Here is a 19,729-nt window from a genome sequence, read left to right as displayed (position 1 = left end):
TTCATCACCTCAGAGCATGGACATTGTCAGTCCACTAATTGATGAAGAGGAGATATCATTCATCTCCCATGAGTGCCATCAATCTTGCCTATAGACACACACAAAGCTCACATAGACACTCACTTAATGTGTGTGCGTGCACAGACGCACACACGCACGGACGCACGCACGCACGCAAACACATACACACACAAACGTAAAACACACAGGGACATGTATTCCAGCATGAAGAACACTTGTGTTTTATTATGGGATAATTACAGCACATTAGTGAGCTTAGGGTGTTTAAATAGCACTTGAAATGCCATTAAACACAGGCAGACAGTTCCTGTGTGCATTTGGGTCTCTGTATTACCATATCATGTTCCACCATGTCTAATTATGACAGGCAAGCATGGGACAAAATCAAGCACACACACACACACACACACACACACACACACACACTAAATACCGGCGTACGTACATGATTGAAATTAATTGCTGACACTGTCATTTATCCCCCTCCTCATTAAACAGACATGATTTATTGGCAAATCAGCTATCATGGGAAGTGATTTTTATTTTATCATCCATAAGTGTGTGTGTGTGTATGTCTCTTAACAGTAGATGGCAGAGGAGTTTTGAGATAGTATTTTAAGGAAATGTACCAGATACTGTAAGGCAATATTGCCTACAGTGAGGACTTTATATTTTGATTTTGTCAAACGTCTCAACAAATAATCATCAGAACTGATATCAACAAGTAATCATCAGAACTGATATGAAGATTCCCCGTCCATATGGTGCAGACATAGAAAATGATTGCCTATACCATTCAATCCAGAATAGTATTTTTCTTTTTTTTAACCAGTGTTACCCGAGTATAAACTTTTACAGTTATTATCCCATGTCAGGAAAGTCTCAATGACTCCAGATACCAAAATAATGAAGGACAGAGGGTCTATTCTGGTTTCAGCAGGGAGTGAAATTAGCCATTTATATGTAGATCGAACCGCAATAGGGGCCATTAAAAATAATCAGCAAAAATACACAGAATTGGTCATAGAGTGAGTCCATTATTCATTACTTAGTATATTATGCTACTGCTGTAATCTGAAACTGTACAAGACGTGCAGTGAGTGTGTTGCAAACTAACCAAGCATAATGCAAGTAGGAAATCAATGTTATAATACAAGCAAGTAATACTAAGTAGTTTAAGTAAAGAAGTGTAATGGGTAAAGTGTAGAAAATGTAAATAACCTTATATAGTTGTCCACACTGTGCGGTACACAGTTACCAAATCATTATAGAAATGACACGACACACTTAAGTATTTGAATTACTGCATATATTTATTTTATTAGGATTAATTTCTATAAAATCTTCTGTAAAATTAAGTTTTCAAAACTGTGCAGATGTGAAACACACTTAAGATAGGCAACATGCCATAGTCCTCTCCCTGTTCCTGCATTGTGCTATGCGGTAAAGTCCGTTTGACAAAGGCAGTGGTTCTCAAACTTTTTCATGTCAAGGACCCCCAAATTGATATGTATTTGGCAGCAGACCCCCATCAGAAAATATTTTGTGCCAGGAACCCCCATACAAAAGCAGTGTTATTAAAATGTTTCACAAATATTAAAATGTTTTATTTTCAAACAGCCGAAGTAGTGCTTTGATGCTATATTAACTAATTTTGCTGGGGACCCCCTGAAACCCCCTCAAGGACCCCTGGACCCCATTTTGAGAACCACTGGACAAAGGGATTGGATAATCTTGTTCCTTCACTGATGCAGTGACGACAAGAATCAAAATGCCCCCGATTGTGTGAACGTTATATCAGCGGACTTAAATATCATGTAAAAAAAAAAATACTGTGATATGAAATGAAGCTGTGACACGCTTATCATCAACACTCACTATAGTGGTGAAATATTTGACAATTACATAGACATGCAGGGAGAAGTTCATTTAAATTAGTTCATTTCTCTCAAAATAAAACTAATGAGAACTTAAATATATCCAAGATGGTGATGGAAGTTTAAGACTGTGAAAAATAATTATGTATAAAAAGAACATATAAAAGTTTTACTCTTTGTAAACATATCCAAAGAAAGGTCATGAAATGTAGGGCAATTTTCCTATTTATATATATTTGTTATTTATCTGTAAAAACTGATAACAAAATGCCAAATACTGTATGCACGTGGATTGCTTTCAAATAACTAATCTATGTTATGCAAGAAGAAAAATAAAAGTTTGGGGTGAGTGGATCTTTTCACACTTCCAATCTCTAACTTGGACACCTCCATTTTAATAATAATTAAAACAAAAGATGTATAAAATACCATTAAAAGAATTTAGACAAATCTTCAATTGACAAAAACCTGTCATTGTATATTCTGCTTTCTCAGTTAGGATAACTGGCATAAATTAGATACTTTACCCCTAGAGCATCTTAGGCCTAATACAGAAATTAAAAACATAACATCAAATTATATACTGGTATTGTTTCCCTTGGTTAATGGGCTATTACTAATGCTGCTTTACGGAACACCACTCCATTTCTTTATCATTTATCAGGTTAAACACAGACAATGTCACAATGTTACAGGGTTGACATATATTCACTTCTCAATGTGAGCATAGTCATATACATAAGTCAAGTTAGTTAAGATGTTGCCCAACAGCATTAAGACTCTTCTGTGCGTCTAATTATAAAATCAAAAAGTCACAGTCCATGACAGCAAAGGGCTTCACGTGGAACTCTGAAAGCACGTTAGTTGTCATTTGATTAATCAATCCGACTGAGACGTTACATTTTTGACACCATATTAAAGAAGCAGTGCAAGGACAAGTGTAAACTTGCACAAACGATAAAGAGGAATTACTCTGAAATGACACCGTTTGATCTCAACCCGTCTCAGTTTAAAGGCCAGGCTCAGATACTGTATAATGTACTGGATGACTTCACAAAAGGAAATTATCTTCTCTTGGGGTCTGACAGGTCACAATCATCTCCAGAGTTATCCATACCGACTGGCATCCGCCACAATCGCCACCACCACCACTACCACCCACATAATCATCGACCCAGCTTTCCAGACGTGTTGCTGCCCTGCCAACCCCTTCGCTCCGTTTTGGCCCAGTCTAGTGGTCTTCGAAGCCCGGCATGGGGAATGGCCTGGCGAAACCCTCCACGCGGTGCCTCAGCGAAGCGATCCGAGCCACAGTCTCCGGGTCCTGAAGCAGGAAGTTCTTAAACTCCAGGAGCTTTCCTGTGGAGGACACAGGAAGAGAAGAGCGAGGGAGATTCAGAAAAGAGAGTTGGAGAAGCTCATGCAGGAAGACCATCTTCCTGTGTTTTATAACCAATGCAGGTTGTTTTGTGTTTTGTCTCAGTATCGTAATAAGGTAAACATGGCCTGAGGTGAGGTATACTGTAGCATAAGCTGTACCAGAGACAACAACACTGCACCTCGCTCGCCGAGGAAGTTTAGGCTATTTTTACTTTATTTATTCTATTCGGACACTTTCAAAGTGCTGCGTGTAGTCGGAACAAACAAAATGTATTTTATTAAACGATAAAAAAAGGGCCTTCGAAGTATATTGATTGTGTTTGTCAGCCAGTCTACACTGATAACAACGACATTCTTCCCGCCCAGTTCCCCACACTTGCCGGTCTTCTTCTTGACGTCCAGGGCAATTTGGAAGCCCTCGTCCATGAACTCCACTACCTGGATGAAGTCTGCTTCTTTGAATTGCCTGGAGGTCAAGGCTGGGGCACCTGGGAAAGAGAACAGAGTACAGGAATGTACAGCTTTATCCTTAAACCAGAGAGCACTTTATTCACCAAGATGGTTGGTGGGCAAGTTGGCATTTTCCAATCGTAACACTCCGCCCAAAATGAACAAAAAACAAATGGCTGTAGCGGTTGTGTTTGTGCGTACAAATATGATATAATAAGGTTTCTATTTTAAAACTTCCACACGCAGCCTGACACATGAGTCAGGCTGCGTGTGTGTGTGATAAATTATTTAAAAAATACTAAAAGGTGAAAGAGCACGTATAAAACTTTTAAGTTACATTTTCTTCTGCTCCAACATTTTGCCCAATCAGTCAACAGCGATTCTTACTTTAGAATGCTAACAAATGTGTGATTTGAAAGCCGAGAACTAATTGAACTATGAGTGGGTAGCCCCAGCTAACTCTCCATATGTGCATATCTGATACGTGCTTGTGGATTGATTGGCTGCTCACTAAAATAGCTGCATCCACATTTTGGGTCAAAAAAGAAAAAAGAAAAAAAAAAAGTTAAAAATAAGCAACTAGAGACTAAAGTCCAATTTACTGGGAGAACAAGTGAGTAAACCTAATTAATTAATGATGATCAGCTCAGTGCATCTGGTTTAACTGTTTACGAGGTCTCTCTACATCTAAAGAGGGTAAGTACTAAGGAAAAAAAAAAATCAAGAATGAGGCAGTTATGACCTACCATAACTGTACATAAATATAGCTCAAGTATAGGGAGTGATGAACATACAGTCAGATCTAGATCATCCAGACTTGACTTCTGTAGTTTTACGTTTTTCAAATGATTTTAAACTTTCGAAGGTACAGCTTTCCTAGTCACCCCTTTATGTTTTTTTATCGTTGCTCCTGAACTATGGGCCACGAGGCTCTGTTAACCATTGGGTCCCAAGGCTACTTACTTACAGTTTAAATATGTAGCTTAGTGCTTAAGCCTACTCTATAAAACCAGGCAAGCAGTGACAGATTATGGACTAGGCCAATGGGAGCGGGCCCCCTGGGTAGTGAGCTTTCTGGCAGGGTGGGGAGAGGTTCCCTAAAACAGTGTTTCCCAAACAGTGGTTCGGGACCCATTATCATGGGTCACGATCAAATATCACTTTTTGTTCCTACATTAAAAATATATATACATATATAAATATTATTGTTTCAAAAGATTTTAAAAAATATATTAAAAAAAACGTCAAACATCTTTCAAAATAATTTAATAAATAAAGAAAGAAAGAAATTCCATAAAAAATAAAATATAACAACTTTTAAGAATTAGTGAAAAAATAGCAGATACTACGGCTACTTTCACTGGTTTAAATCCCTGGGAGACATCAAATTTCTCTTTTGGGTCTTTGAGCTAAGAAGTTTAGGAACCACTGCCCTAAAAGGTAACTGGCCCAGGGGCCTCGGCAAGTCTTAATCCATCCCTGCAGCCAAGTACGGTATAATGTGGAGCTTGTCCTCATACAGTACCTAGCCTGAGGCCTCCAGGAGTTAGGGCACTCTTGTCCCCAGGGCAGGTGTTCTTGTTGGCAGTGATGGAGGCCAACTCCAGCACCCTCTCGGCCCGCGCTCCGTCGATGCCCTTAGGCCGCAGGTCCACCAAAACCAGATGGTTGTCTGTCCCACCTGAAATATTCAAACTGTACTTAGCGGGCAAATCTTTCTCTTTAATAAATGATGAAGAGTTCATAGGTTTTTTAAGACCTGAACTTCTCTACTAACTCAGTAGTAGAGAGTAGAGTGATCACTGGTCCAGCATGGTTGAGTTGTATTTATTTTTCACCTAATGGATTAGACTTTACTCTAAAATGCAGTCTGGTGATGGTCCCAAATGCCTCCAAACGAATGTTTGGGTTATTTTCATGCTGGATGGGTTTGCTCAAACAATCTGAGAGGAGATGCTGCCTAAAACAAAACGACATCACCTAATGAAGGTAATCTTTTTTTTCTACTGGAATGTCTCATTCCTACAATTACACAACATTCAACTTCTTCAAATCACCTGCAGAAAAACTGGTAAGTAGCAAGCAAGTCGGAGTGGCTTATTGTCGTATCGCCCGAGAACGAGGGTGTCCGTCTCTCCCCTTTTCAATGCGCTAGACCACCTGGGAGATGGATTGCTGAGGTGGTGTACAACATCTACCATTAGCTCCCAGTGCTTACGGCAAAACGTAGTTACCCAAGTCGTGCTACTCCTATGCTGAGTTGGCGGTACCCGGGATCGAACCCAGGTCCAAATCAAATAAATGTAAGATGAGTTCATATACTGTATGGACGTAAAGTTTTCAGGGGGAGAAATTGCTTATAAAAGAGACTCTTTTATTTATTGTCTTTATTTATTTTTTCTGCAGGAATGTTACTTCTTTCTACTGTTATTAATTTCAGTTCAAAACAGCATCAGCAAGCAAATGACCAATATTCTCCATAGGGAAACAACGTAGAATTAAAAAAAATACATGTAGTTGTCTCGCTCAGTGACAGTGTCCCACTGGAGCAAGAGAAAAGAACCCACCACTGTCACCAATTATTTAACCCGGTGAATTCACCGAGTGAGAGTCTGACTCATCACAAAATTGCACAAGCTTGTTGGTCTAATTCTCAACACATCAGACGAGGGACTGATAGACAGGGTGTAAAGTAGGAACTGGCCTGCATTGTCCTGGAGGCTATACATCCGAAAAACAGCTGAGGCTTGTGTATTACATTATACAGGATGCTGTACTGTACACACAGTACAAGATTTAGCAAATTCAGCCACTTGCTCCCAACCCAAGTGACCAGGGGTGGTTAATTGGCAGCGCCGAGGAAAGGTTGAATATCAGTTGAATTTAGAGAGGCAAAAGTTTATCTAACTAATCAATTTAATGGATTATATAAAATAGTCAATTTTAATAAAATAATTGATTTTAGGGGGAATATCATTATTATAAATAGATTTGGGTACCCCTATTCTAATTGTTTGCAGAGATCCGCTTGGGAATAATGAACTTGACTTTTAGGTTAATAGTTTCATTACCTGAGACGAGTGTGTAGCCTTTGCTGAGCAGAGCTGTAGCCATAGCCTTGGAATTCTTCAGTACCTGGCCAATATACTCTCTAAACATGGGAGACTGAGCCTGGACGGACGGACACACACACACCACACACACCACACACACACACAAGTTCAACAGCGGTCAGTACAGTTCTCCGTTTCACTTTTTCAGAGTCAGGTCTTGTTCTCAAGTTTTACTTTTAATATTTCAATGCAAATACTTTTTACTGTAATAATATCTCAAACCAGACCATCTCTTCCACAATCCTTGAATGCTACAGAGTCTGTAATTCCACCCCGCAAAAGAACAGTTAGCTGACAGTTACCTGACAGAAGGACCAATTATGACACAGTGTTCACAAAAATATATATTAAAATGTCTTTAAAATACATTTTACAATTTCTACTAAGCAGCCAGCTAGGCTTCAACTTATTTGGTTTCTAGTAGCAGTTACTGACGGAGAGGCGGGACATCCGCTTCAATTTCTACTAATTTTCTGAGCATCCAAAGTACAGACTGTTGCAAATGATGGGAGCAAAACGCGTCTGTCTCGAGAGACTAATACTGTAATCACCAGTATAAAAGTGACAGGACTTTGAATCAAATTAGTCTCATTTCAACTTAAACTCAATTGAATTTTTTGTAAATAACAAATGACAAAAGAAAGAATACTACTGGAGAAATGTACCTATTGTGGTCAGAATGACTGCCAGAAATCTTTAGTCTACACTACTACTATTTCAATAAAATCAATGGCTTGCATCAGGTATAAATGGTCAATATAAGTTTGTCACTAATAACTTTTAAGCCTGATTTACACCTCGTGGAATGACAGTGTTGCATGCCAAAAATAGCACATCTGCAAGCTCACAACTCGTCTTACGACAGAGCATAAACAAAGGGCATAATGGTGAAATGTTGTCTTGACATGTGTTTTGTCTGACCTGTTTAAGTGCTACGGCCACGCCAGCGATGGCGTGGTTGTGAGGGCCACCCTGCAGGGAGGGGAAGACAGAGAAGTTGACCTTGTCCTCCAGGTCGTACATGATCTCCTTGCCCTTCTTATCCACAGAGCGAAGACCCTTACGGTAGAAGATGAGACCGGCTCTGAAGGAAACAAAACAGAGAATCCTACTGATCAAGTATATCGTCGCTATCGGGCAGAAACCATCTCCATATTCTAGCCAATTTCTGATTCATGTATCTCTATGCATAACACAGTTATAGTCCCTTGTAGGTTGTGATAATCATGATATGGGTGATAATAGTCAGTCAGTAAATGAGAGGACTGAATCATTCTGACAATGCTGTATTTATCCTGTCATCCATCTTTATATTTACCGAATCCCTGTATGTATGCCTGTCCTTTGTACATCTTAAGAACCGCTCATGCAATTGACTTCACACTTGGCGGGTGTATTGTTAAGGTCCAAAGGGAGTGCAGTGTGTCAAGTGTGAAGTCGATCGGATGAGTGGTTCTCGAGAACACTGCAAGCAGCCATGCCACGGTTCTTGACAACGTTGCAAGCAGTGGGCCAAGCAATTGTCACGCTCTGGACTGCACTAGTGATGACAAATTACATAAAGTAAATTTGTATTCTTGTAATAAAAAAAAGGTAAAAAAACGGTTCCAAAGTAATCAATATCCCACTTTTCTGACAGATCGAGAAAATGGATATCACATTAATCAGAATATGGCCATGGCTATTCTCTTAAAAAGGGAATAAATTAGCTCACTGAAACATACTCCCCCCAAGGTTTACAGTATTTCTACAATGTTTTACAACCCAAAAATGGGCGTCGGCAGCAATCACCAAGATAGTTGCATGCTGTGAACAAAGGTCAGCGTACAGGTTTCTTCCACTATTAATCTCTTTAAGAATGCACACCTGATATGCACTGCCACAAAAGGTTAATTTGGAGCCGCATGAGACCTATTCACTGTTTGATAATACCAACAAAACCATGACATATCAAACTACATTGGAAACTAAAGGGCTTGTTGTTGGTGCTAAGCAGATGCAGGTGCAGGTACAGACCATGTTGAGCATTGTGCCCTCTTCTATCAGGCTCTTAAATGAGGTGTCAAAGCCAAAGTACATTTTATGCATAATATGCATAATATGGTTAATTATTGATGCTTTATGCTGCGTTTAGGTTATTGATAATAGTGCTGATAAAGGGTTATGGTTTTAGCTGCCACTGTGGTAAACATCCTTGAATGTTTGCTACAGTATACGTCTTCCACACCTGAACTTCATAACGGACTTGAATTTGAAAAATATTCGCATGGATTGATTATACAGTATGCTGAATTAATCAATTTAATAATAAACTGTATTGGCATAGCGCTTCTCAAAAACAGCGTTACAAAGTGCTTCTCACAACTATACGTCGGAGCTGGTCAAAGTTGAAATCAATTCTAAATGAGACTGGCAGCCAGTGTAGGGATGCCATTTCTCCCATTTAAATGGGAGAAGAAATGTGGTAATTTTTTTGGGAGCCAGTTAAAAGCCGAGTTGGAGCATTCTGTACCAGCTGCAGAAGATGGAGAGACGTTTGGGTAAGACATGTGTATAGAGTTACAGTAGTCAAGGTGTGAGGAAATAAAAGCATGAACGACTTCCTTCAGATCGGAGATGGACAGAAAAGATTTGGTTTGAATTAATATTTGAATATTCTATGCTTCTGTGGTATGCAGGCTGGGCCGCCACCAATGCAGCAAGTGCACATCCTGGTAGCGGCCTCAGTGACGGTCTACCAAGTCCTCCCTCTAGTTCCCACTGTACCTGGATCCTCGGAGGGACTTGTGAGTCGTGGAGGTGACCAGGTCAGCGTAGTCGAAGGGAGAGGGAACGGCCCTGCCTGCCACCAGGCCGCTGATGTGGGCCATGTCAGCCAGCAGGTAGGCCTTCACCTCGGTACACAGCTGAAGAGTGAAGAAGAAAAGGAAGGGAGAGGATGACAGTCGGAGAGGGTTTACAAAATATAAAATATGTGAATAAAAATGTGTATACATCTGTGGACTACTGGCAGTGTTCGTGAGATTAGCTCTTGACTCACAGACACACACAGACCCTCTCACTCATTTAAGTTACTAGTATGTCTTTGAGACTCAGTTTGCAGAAGAAACGGGAGTGATTGGAGAGGGGGGGGCAATCTTTCTCCACACAGCGATCACATATGGCTACAGGTGAAAGTGAGAGGCTGTGATATGGACTTATACTGTATGAAGGGAAGGAAAACTAACAGTCACATTTTCTACAAAACATACATAACACATTAAGACCTGAGGCCGATTCTAAAAATGTTTTCTAAATCCTAACAGTTTTCTGAAAAACGTATGTTGCTATATTAGTGGTGCTCAAACTTTTTCATGTCAAGGACCCACAAAATTATATGTATTTGGCCCAAAAATAAATGACCCAATAAAATGAGTTAAGCTTTAAAACATATATATAGTTACAAGTAGCACCAAGTAGCACCTACAGTATGTTTTCAAATGGGCAGAGGACTGGAAGCAACAGTGACAGGCTGGTGTAATTATACTCTTCAGCAGTATTCAGAGGGCCTGAAATATTATGGCATATTCAATAAACCTGCACTGTTCCCTGCCAGTTTTTATTGAGTGGGGCTCAAACAATAAATAGCTCGCTAACATGCAAATGACTCGCTGGCAAATGATCAGAGCGATAAGCAATCTTTTTAGAGTCCCAATTAATATGCATTATCGTGACAATCTCCTTTCCTTTTTATATCTAAACTGGATCGGCACATCTTTATTAGATTAGAATTCAGGGAGACAGGAGGGTTTCTGGAGGGAGTTCAGAATGCAAGAAGGTTATGAACGTAAATGCTGACGAGGAAATGAGTTTGAGAGGGAGAGAGAGAGAGAGACAGACAGACAGACACAGAGAGAGAGACAGAGAGAGAGAGAGAGAGAGACAAACAGACAGAGAGAGAGACATAAGAAAAAGAGATAGAGCGAGAAAAATAGTGTGGTACTCTAGGTAATGTAACCCTCATAACCTTGGTGGCAGCCTGGTCGGGGAGGCTGCCCCATAAAACAGTGAACAGTTCCACAGAGACACGCCAATGGAAAAATATGGTGGCTCTTCAGGCTGAGTAGCTGTGAGTAGTTAATAAACATGCAGCTCTCTCAACAGGGGGACTCTCCATCTGATACTACTGGCTAAAGTAGAACTCCACACAACAGTGAGGGCCAGTCATGGACTGAGTGGACATTCAGTGGGTGGATACAGCACAAAACAGATAAATGGGCCTCTTGTGCATTCTAAAAGAGAGCCAGAGGTGTGAGGTGAAAAGTCACCATTGTTTATGTGTGCGCGTGAGGTTGTGTATTAGACCATTTTGTGTCTGGGTGCGAGTGTATATTTGTGTGTTTTTATCGGTCGGGGCAAAAGTGTGTGCAGTGGAGTTTATTTATGTTTGCCTCTGGTGTGAAAATAGAGTGTGAGGTTGAGCGAGACAGTGAGTGTGTATCCTGTGTCTGAGGGCATGCATGAATGATGTGCAACTGTTTGAGTTAATTCCAGAAGTTTGGAAGGCCCAAGTGAGAGAATGTGTGAGAGAGGGTGTGAAAACATTAACGCCGGTATAAAACACAAAGTGAACAACGGTGAGAGCTGACACTGGGTTCCATACGGTCGCAAATCACAAGCGTTAACTAGGCTGAGCTGCAACCACCAGTGAGGGAGCAGGTGTGTGTGTGTGTGTGTGTGTGTGTGTGTGTGTGTGTGTGTGTGTGTGTGTGTGTGTGTGTGTGTGTGTGTGTGTGTGTGTGTGTGTCAGTGCTGTGGTCAAGGTTGGCTGACTTAAATACAGAGAAAGGGGATGTCCGACCTTCCTAATGTCCAGAGAGGAAAGAGGAAATGAGAAAAATACAGGTAGCAGGTGTGAGTGTGTGTGTGTGTGTGTGTGTGTGTGTGTGTGTGTGTGTGTGTGTGTGTGTGTGTGTGTGTGTGTGTGTGTGTGTGAGAGAGAGAGAGAGAGTTTGACAGAGGGAGAGGGTGAAGGTTGGGTGAGCATTAAATAAAGGGGCCCTATGCACCTTCTTGATGCGGGCGTAGTCAATGAGGCGGGCGTATGCACTGGTGCCGGCAATGATGAGTTTGGGCCGGAACAGCCTGGCAGTCATATCCAGCTGGTCGTAGTCAATGAGTCCTGTTGCGGGCTGGAGAGAGAGAGAGAGAGATAGTTGGGAGGAGGGGTTGAGAGAGAGTGAGACAGAGAGACGAGAAAGAGAGTAGGGAGGAGGGGGGGTAGAGTTAGGGAGAGCAAAATTAATAAATATGTTTTCAATAACACTCCTAAGACAAACTATCCGTCTCAGCCATCTTAAAAATGGCATTTGGGGGCAAGGGACTTGATCACCTAACTGATTGAGGGGAAAAAGTTGGAGCAAATGGAGCAAATTAGTGCATAATACACCAGTTCAAACTAATTGATCAGCCGATATGGAGTGGGATTTATTGTGACTCTTCGCTTTAGAAAGCACATTTCTTTTTAAAAGAACAGCGTGGAGCAGTTCACAGCTCAGTGAGTGGATTTGCTACACGTGTCACATGAGCTGGCATTGGGCTGCTCATTCCATTTGCCCATTTCGTGCCTTTGCCTTTGGCACAAGACAGGAATTTTCTTTCGACACCCCCGTCTGCAGAGAGAGAATATATGTAAGAAACACAATCTCACACAGAGAGAGGGAGAGACCAATAAAGCAGGGATGGAGAAATGGCTAAAAAAGACGGAGATAGAGAGACACAGCGATGGAGAGAGAGAAAGAAAGATAGACGCGAGAGAGGGCGAAAGAGAGGAGGGATGGAGAACAAGCGACACAGAGACCCTAGAAGAGCCAAAAAGCCAGCGAGGGAGGAGCAGGAAAGCTTTATTTAGACAAGCAGATAATCTCCCATCTCTGGACGGCCCCTCACTCCATCACAGTGCTCCTTGTGAGGGGGGAGCCGCCGGTGCTGGCCGGCCTGTCGATTTCCCATTATCTCTCTCGCAGAGGGGTCCTGCCCGCCCATCCATCAGGGAGCCTGGACACGTGCACTCTCTCCAGGGCATCGATCAGCTACTACTACCACCACCACCACAACTACTACTACAACCACCTCACCAATGCAACCAAAGAAAACACCATGGCAAACTCACTGATCATATCTGGAGAATTACTTGAGAAATGGCCAATCTTACTGCCGTCGCTGTGGGGCCCAGACTGGCCCACTGCAGCAAAACAGTAATTGTGTATAGTATAAGCACATATTTTTTCTGATTTCATTGTTTGCATCTATCCACTGCATACATTGAAGGTATATTTTCAAATGCAAAGACTTTAACCAACTTTAACCAAGACAAAGGAGCTATCTAAAACGTGTAGATCTTTATTCAACAATTCTGTCCTTATAAAAAAAGAAAAATGATTAAATTGTAGTCCCTGTCCACTAATAAGACAATGGCATTCAATGTACCGAGGGACACTCAAGTTTGCAAGGCCAGTAAAGGAATCCCAGTGCATTATCAAGTGCACTGGCAGATAATTATGCAACACTGACAACGTGCGCCTAATTAACAACGTTCACACTTTACTTACAGTAGCAGTTCCTTCTGTCTTAATGATTCCAACATAGAGAATGAATCATCTCCTCATGATAATTGCTGCCTCTATCTATCAGTACTATTTATTACCGAAGCCAAATGTGTATAACAAACAGCGAAACTGGTCACTTTACGACATGGCATGTTCATCTCTGACAGAACTCAAAGGAGTGAGGATACTTTTAAAGCCATGATAAACCAACAGATATGGCAATGATGAACTACATAATACATTATCGCACACTAGCACTCCATTCTTCTCACTAGAATGGAGTATCGAACGAGCGAGGTTCACTGCAGTGGGATAGTACAGATATTATCAGCTACATTGTAAATCACAGAAAAAGCATACCAATGTGACTATGATATACTCTTCCTGCCTGTCTACATTTACACATTCTAGCATTGTATTGTCCAATTTGGGAAGCTGCAGCTGTATGGCAGATATAAAAAAAACATTAAGATGGATTTAAAATGCTATTTAAAGCAGCAATCTGTAACTTTCGGTTTCAAACCCAAGTCCCCAGCACAAGCAGCAAAGTTTTTACTGTTGAGTTATAACAGAGAGCACGTTTGGGAAGTTGAGTTATTTCCTTTTCAGTTTTCTAAAATACCTCTTGTCAATCAGTAGTGGCCCTACATGATATTTCTCAATAGAAGAGCACCTCCAATCACCGCAGATGTGTTATTTATATTGTATTAACGTGCGGTTATACATATTAACAAATAGGTATCACTTTATAATATACGTATACAAAAAAACATGCAACCCATTATAGCCCAGTCCCAACACCTTTGACCACTGCTTTCAAAGAGTCAACTAGAAGTATGTGGCTATAACTGCAGAGGTCTCTACTTACATTGAGTTTGTAGGGCATGGACTCAAAATAGATGGATGTAGCTGAGATCCTCTTCACTTCAGACGTGTAGCCATGGGTCAGACTGGGGAGACAGTATGCAACAAGTCAATGAGTATGCATGCTTGCTTTCATGACTCAAACATAATACATACATTAATCACAGTGTGGAAAACATTTAGTAAGACTAGAAATCTAGTCATTTTGTATCTTTTAGGTTGTGACCTCAACCGGAGTGAGACTGAATACCACTTCCGGTTAACTCTTTCACAATAAAACGTTTACTCTTCCAACTAAACTCCACAAATTATAAACAACTAATCTCTACTGTCTCTGCCTCCGATGTGCGGGCCAGGCCACTAGAAGTGAGGGCCGCATAGCGGCCTGAACCTCTAGTAATAATAATTGACATAGGCTACTTTTATTCTAATAATTATTAACCCACCTCCTCACAGACATAGTGATAGAGTTAAAGATCTACAAGATCACAACGCGTTGCTAATCGACACGTTGTGAAATTGTAGATCGGCTAAATTGAGGACATGACACCGTTGTACGACGGAGCATAAACTGGGCTGTCATTACGGGACTGATTGGCTGCAGCTGGGGTCTGGGAGCTCTGCTATGCTGCAGCCTGTTTAAATGATTTTGTTAAACAATTTAAAATCGGCAAGTTAGGAAGAAAAGAGAAACTGCCACTATCGAAAAGCATAAAGAGGAAAACTGTCAGGGTATTTAAAGAGGAATGGACAAGTTTGCTGTCCATTCCTGCGTTCATCCTCCCTGGTTGCATCAAAGAAAGGCTGTTGTGTTCTGCAATAAAGTAAAGTGTTGCCTGCCCGATATAATTTCATACGGCACCACAAGACAAATCATGGCACCTTCAAAGTTGTCTTTCCAGCAAAGGCAGAGGCGGGAAAGCGTAATTGAAGCACTGACAGCGCAGTTTGTGCACACAGCAGCAGGAGTCAGCTCAGCTGTGTGACAGTGGGACCGCTCCAAACGCGGCTTAAGCAGCAATCACTCTCAACGTGGATAAAAGTATAATAAGCATTCTTCGGGTGTCTATTTGGACATTATAGCTATAATGATGGAGCATATGTGACTTTAAGTCTGAAGAATAAGTCTGAAGAAAATAAATAATCTGGCGGACCAGATATTATTTCTGGGGGGCTGCCTCTGGCCCACGGGCCACCAGTTGCCGACCCATGCCTTATGGGCAGAATTGAAAGCAGTTTTGGAGGTGTGCTGTATAGAGAGACTTCATAACATTTCAATTAGGCAATGATTGGTTGTTCCGTTCATGATTTCTTTTTGTTTAAGAAATTAACCTCGCCGACAACTCTGTGACGGCAATTACAGGTATGGAGCATCAAAACCCTGTTTGACAGTCATTGCCACATGACGCACAAGACCATTTATGGCCTTGTTGGTGATCAAACAGTGACAAACAGTGACAAACAGTGACATTTGTACCATTTGTGGTGTCCCCTATGGGTGGAAGTGAAATTGCTTTTGACTCTGCGTTGTAAATGAGGCCCCTAAATGTGCGATTCAAATTTGGTGCCGATGGGACACTGTTGCTGCGTTCATGATTCATGGCATTTTTTACAATGCAATCCGGAAATAAAAACTGTATCAAACTAGGGGTCCTTGAAATTTAAATGGTTGAGATTCACCGTCACAGAGGACAATAAACGAAAATATTATAATTCGCCTCTGTCCTGAAGAGCAATATTTAGTTGTAGTTGTAGTAGTGAAGAGATACTGAGTGACTGAAAGAGTGAATGAATGAAGAGTGAGTGTGGGAAGGATGAGGGCAGAGACACGTATCAAGTATTGAGTACTGACTGTCCACCGTCTGGCAGGTCCAGGCCCATGATGCGGTCGTGGGGTTGGAGCACGGCTGTGTAGGCTGCAAAGTTGGCTGGAGAGCCGGAGTACGGCTGGACGTTGACCCCCCACAGGCTCGGGTCGAGATCAAAGGCGTCCAACGCTCTCTTCTGGCACAGCAGCTCAATCTGATCCACCACCTCGGCGCCGCCATAGTACCTGACAGGACAAGTAAATAAATCCATCTTACACACAGCAAGACAAATCGGGATTTTGCTATTCATCACTTAATCACTTGAACCCTGGCTTCCAATTTTTGCTATGTTTGACTGGCACCACATATACGTGTGTCTTCTCTACCACCGGCGTTAACAAAGTATTTCAGCGATTTAATTAGGCGACCTTTGTGATAAATGTAGAAGAATACATCAATAACATCAACCAACTTTTTAATCAACTGGAGTGAAAACCAGTGGGACATTTCTAAAGAGGAAGTGGATGAAGAGGAGAAAACAGTACAGTACAATATATTTCAGCAGGTGGCAGACAACAGATGGCTGCGGTCCATCCAATTTGATCATTCTTTGGTGCTATTACATTAGAGCAAAGCAATAGAGTAGGTGGCAAAAAACACAAACAACAATGAACAAAACAAAACAAAAAACACAGCAAATCCAAGAGATTTAATATGAGCCTAAATTCCACAAATCCCAAATAATGCCGAATGAGGGATGCATTAGAACACGTCTGTGATTGTTGCTGAAAGAATTATTCATCCGAGGAAAATAACCCAACAATAATAACGGGGGAAAGGCGCTAAAAGGCTCTTCTGCCTCACCTCGAGTGACTTTTGGAGGCTAGATACTCTATGTGTAATATTACTGTATATAAAGCAGGCTAGGACGAGAGTTAACCCACTAAAACCGGGGCAGCATCTGTGTCGTTTTAGATTTTTGCGTTGGCTATTCAAAAATAGCAGATATAAAAGCTTCACAGCGAGCTTGTACATCTGCTATTTTTGGATTTATTTGAAAAATCTTGAAAGTGTGAGAACTACGGATTTAGAAAGCATTTGTAGAATCGGCCTCAGGTCTAAATGCGTTAAGAGTGTGTGTGTGGCCTGTGTAAGCACTCACCTTCTCCCCGGGTAACCTTCCGAGTACTTGTTGTTCAGACAGGAGCCCTGCGCTTCCAGAGCAGCTCGACTGCAGAAATTCTGTGATCACGACACACACACACACACACACACACACACACACACACACACACACACACACACACACACACACACACACACACACACACACACACACACACACACACACACACACACACACACACACACACACACACACACACACACACACACACACACACACACACACACACACACACACACACACACACACACACACACACACACACAGAGATCAATGGCTGCAGTGGACAGAAGGGACACGGACGGCAAATTAAAGTGCGTTAAGTGATAGTGAGAAATCCCCCTCCGGCTGCAGACGGATCGTTGCAGTATTGAACCCCAGCACTTCTCATAGCATCACCACTCACTGCAGGACACGACACTCGCCATAAACACTCCAAATGAGGCAAAAAGCACAGCGCTCATTTGTGGTGCGTGGCAAAGAAGTTCTGTTCGTGTAAAGGTTTTTTTTTAATGGCGTTTTCAATTCAATTCAAAAGCATTCGGCATCGACTGTGCGTAGACAGTGTACAATGCACAACTATACTATAACTATATTATAAACACTGCATGGCTCTGACAACACATACTCTACTGTAGGCACATGTGGAAACACATGCACTATAATTAACCACTTTCACCCTGGCATCCTTATTCTGGGCCCATCATTTTCCACAATTAACCAACATTTTCAAGAAAAAAAATTCCTCATATAACGAAATATATAGGGTTTAAGTGGTTAAGCACTGAAGAAGAAATGAGTTCCAGCATGCTAGGTTAACCTAATAGCAGCCTCACGTGCACACAACACACACACACGTTTGTACTACTGTACTTGAGGATATCAATAGTTTAAGAGGACAGCATTTTCATAAATGTGCCTGTTAAGCCCCTTTTACCTTTTTTAAGTCATTGTTTTAAACCTAAAGCCTTGGTTATACTAAAACTACCTGATCTACAAACCTACAAGCATAACTCCAGCCCTAACCCAAACCCCTAAAATGCCTAATCCTAACTCTAACCCTAAATCTTTCTTTAGCTAATAGTAAGCCCCACTTTTAAAATCCTATTTATCCATAAAAACAAACATTTTAGGCCCAGGAAAATTGTCCTCCACACACACACCCTGCTCTATGCTAATGATCCACCTGAGAGCCAAGAAGAGATGAAGGGAGATAACAACCCCAGTAAGAGCCTTCCACCAGTCATGCCGAGGTCTGCGTAGCCATTAGAATTGGAAATGCAATTGTTTCCTCTTAGTGCTGGAGAGAAAGAGAGAGAGTGTGTTGTGTGTGTGTGTTGTGTGTTGTGTGTTGTGTGTGTGTGTGTGTGTGTGTGTGTGTGTGTGTGTGTGTGTGTGTGTGTGTGTGTGTGTGTGTCAGTGAGATCCTGTGTGCATGCAAGGGTGCGTAAAACAAATGAATGTTTCCCTTGGAGGAAAGCCCTGCCGAGTGAGGCAGAGAGGCGAGGAGGCCATATGAAGATATCAGCTTTATCTCACAGCAGAGCGGTCAGGCTTTGTGCTGAGACAGGGCAGGGGTGGGTGGGTGTAGAGGGGGTCTGATATACTCCACTGAGCAACTACGGTGGCAGAGAAGAAGAAGCAGGAGGAGAGGCAGAAGAGAGAGGAAAGGAACAACACTAGATTACAAAAAAAATACATCTTGCTTTTTTGAATAGTAAAAAAAAAAATTGAGAAAAAAAAGAATTCCCATTTCACAGCACACAGCTCCAGAGTGAAAACAAAGAGGTGCCTGGGCACCTTGGTAATGACTGATCACTACTCTTATCTTTACAGAAGGCACTGCACGCTGTGAGCGTTTCTGCGGTCGAAACAGCCAATTCAGAATTATTATTTTTTTGAGCGGAAGGGGTGTGGATTTCTACGAGAAAGATGATAATCTTTTTAAGAAGGGAGGGACAAAGATGTATTAACGCTGCAAATGGTTTGTGGAGAGCAGCAACTTTTTTCATATTTTAATCACAGAACTTAAAAATGCATGCCGAATTTTAAGTGTGGTGGGCAGCTAGAATCAATGAGGCATGAGCTTAACTCAAGGCAACGCAATAAAGAATCTTCAGGCTATGGCAGGTGTTGAGAGGTCACACTTTCCTAGTTCCGCTGCATTTTTAGACACATCCTTATTAAAGCACTTGAATTCTAACAAACACTTAATAAAATCTGTTTGATTATACCCCTAGAGTTCACATAGCCAAAGAAACAAGGGAAGTTTTTTTTACAAAATGCTGGAAACAATGCACAACAACGCCATGCTGCTACGCCAAGGAGGCATCGAGGAGGAAGATGGCACTGATGTACCAAATTAAGTTAGCTGGGGTGATATCCTGAAAAATGGGCTGAAGATTGAATTCTCTAGAAAATGTATGTACAGTATGCTATCGGA

General features: G+C 41.5%; 1 protein-coding gene across 2 annotated transcripts in view; it reads right to left on the bottom strand.

Annotated features, from left to right (window-relative positions):
* Window positions 1–1,308: 1,308 nt before the first annotated feature.
* shmt2 (serine hydroxymethyltransferase 2 (mitochondrial)) overlaps window positions 1,309–19,729 on the bottom strand; it is a 34,574-nt gene continuing 16,153 nt past the window's right edge. Inside the window, exons 3-13 of one of the 2 annotated variants that reach the window (XR_013932958.1) lie at window positions 17,263–17,342; window positions 16,145–16,345; window positions 14,297–14,378; window positions 11,890–12,012; window positions 9,608–9,747; window positions 7,763–7,925; window positions 6,800–6,899; window positions 5,254–5,409; window positions 3,659–3,766; window positions 2,464–3,257; window positions 1,309–2,419 (exon numbers count right to left, since the gene is read on the bottom strand). Coding sequence is in view for 1 of the 2 variants with exons in the window: in XM_080425095.1 (XP_080281221.1) it covers window positions 3,130–3,257; window positions 3,659–3,766; window positions 5,254–5,409; window positions 6,800–6,899; window positions 7,763–7,925; window positions 9,608–9,747; window positions 11,890–12,012; window positions 14,297–14,378; window positions 16,145–16,345; window positions 17,263–17,342 (1,281 nt within the window). In the remaining variant the exon portion in view is untranslated. Of the gene's footprint in view, window positions 3,258–3,658; window positions 3,767–5,253; window positions 5,410–6,799; window positions 6,900–7,762; window positions 7,926–9,607; window positions 9,748–11,889; window positions 12,013–14,296; window positions 14,379–16,144; window positions 16,346–17,262; window positions 17,343–19,729 lie in introns of both variants that reach the window. The other variant, XM_080425095.1, reaches the window with a different exon arrangement.

Source organism: Gymnoscopelus braueri, assembly GCF_963280865.1.
Source record: "Gymnoscopelus braueri genome assembly, chromosome: 3".
Classification (NCBI taxonomy): domain Eukaryota; kingdom Metazoa; phylum Chordata; class Actinopteri; order Myctophiformes; family Myctophidae; genus Gymnoscopelus; species Gymnoscopelus braueri.
This window is presented reverse-complemented; position numbering and strand designations above follow the sequence as displayed.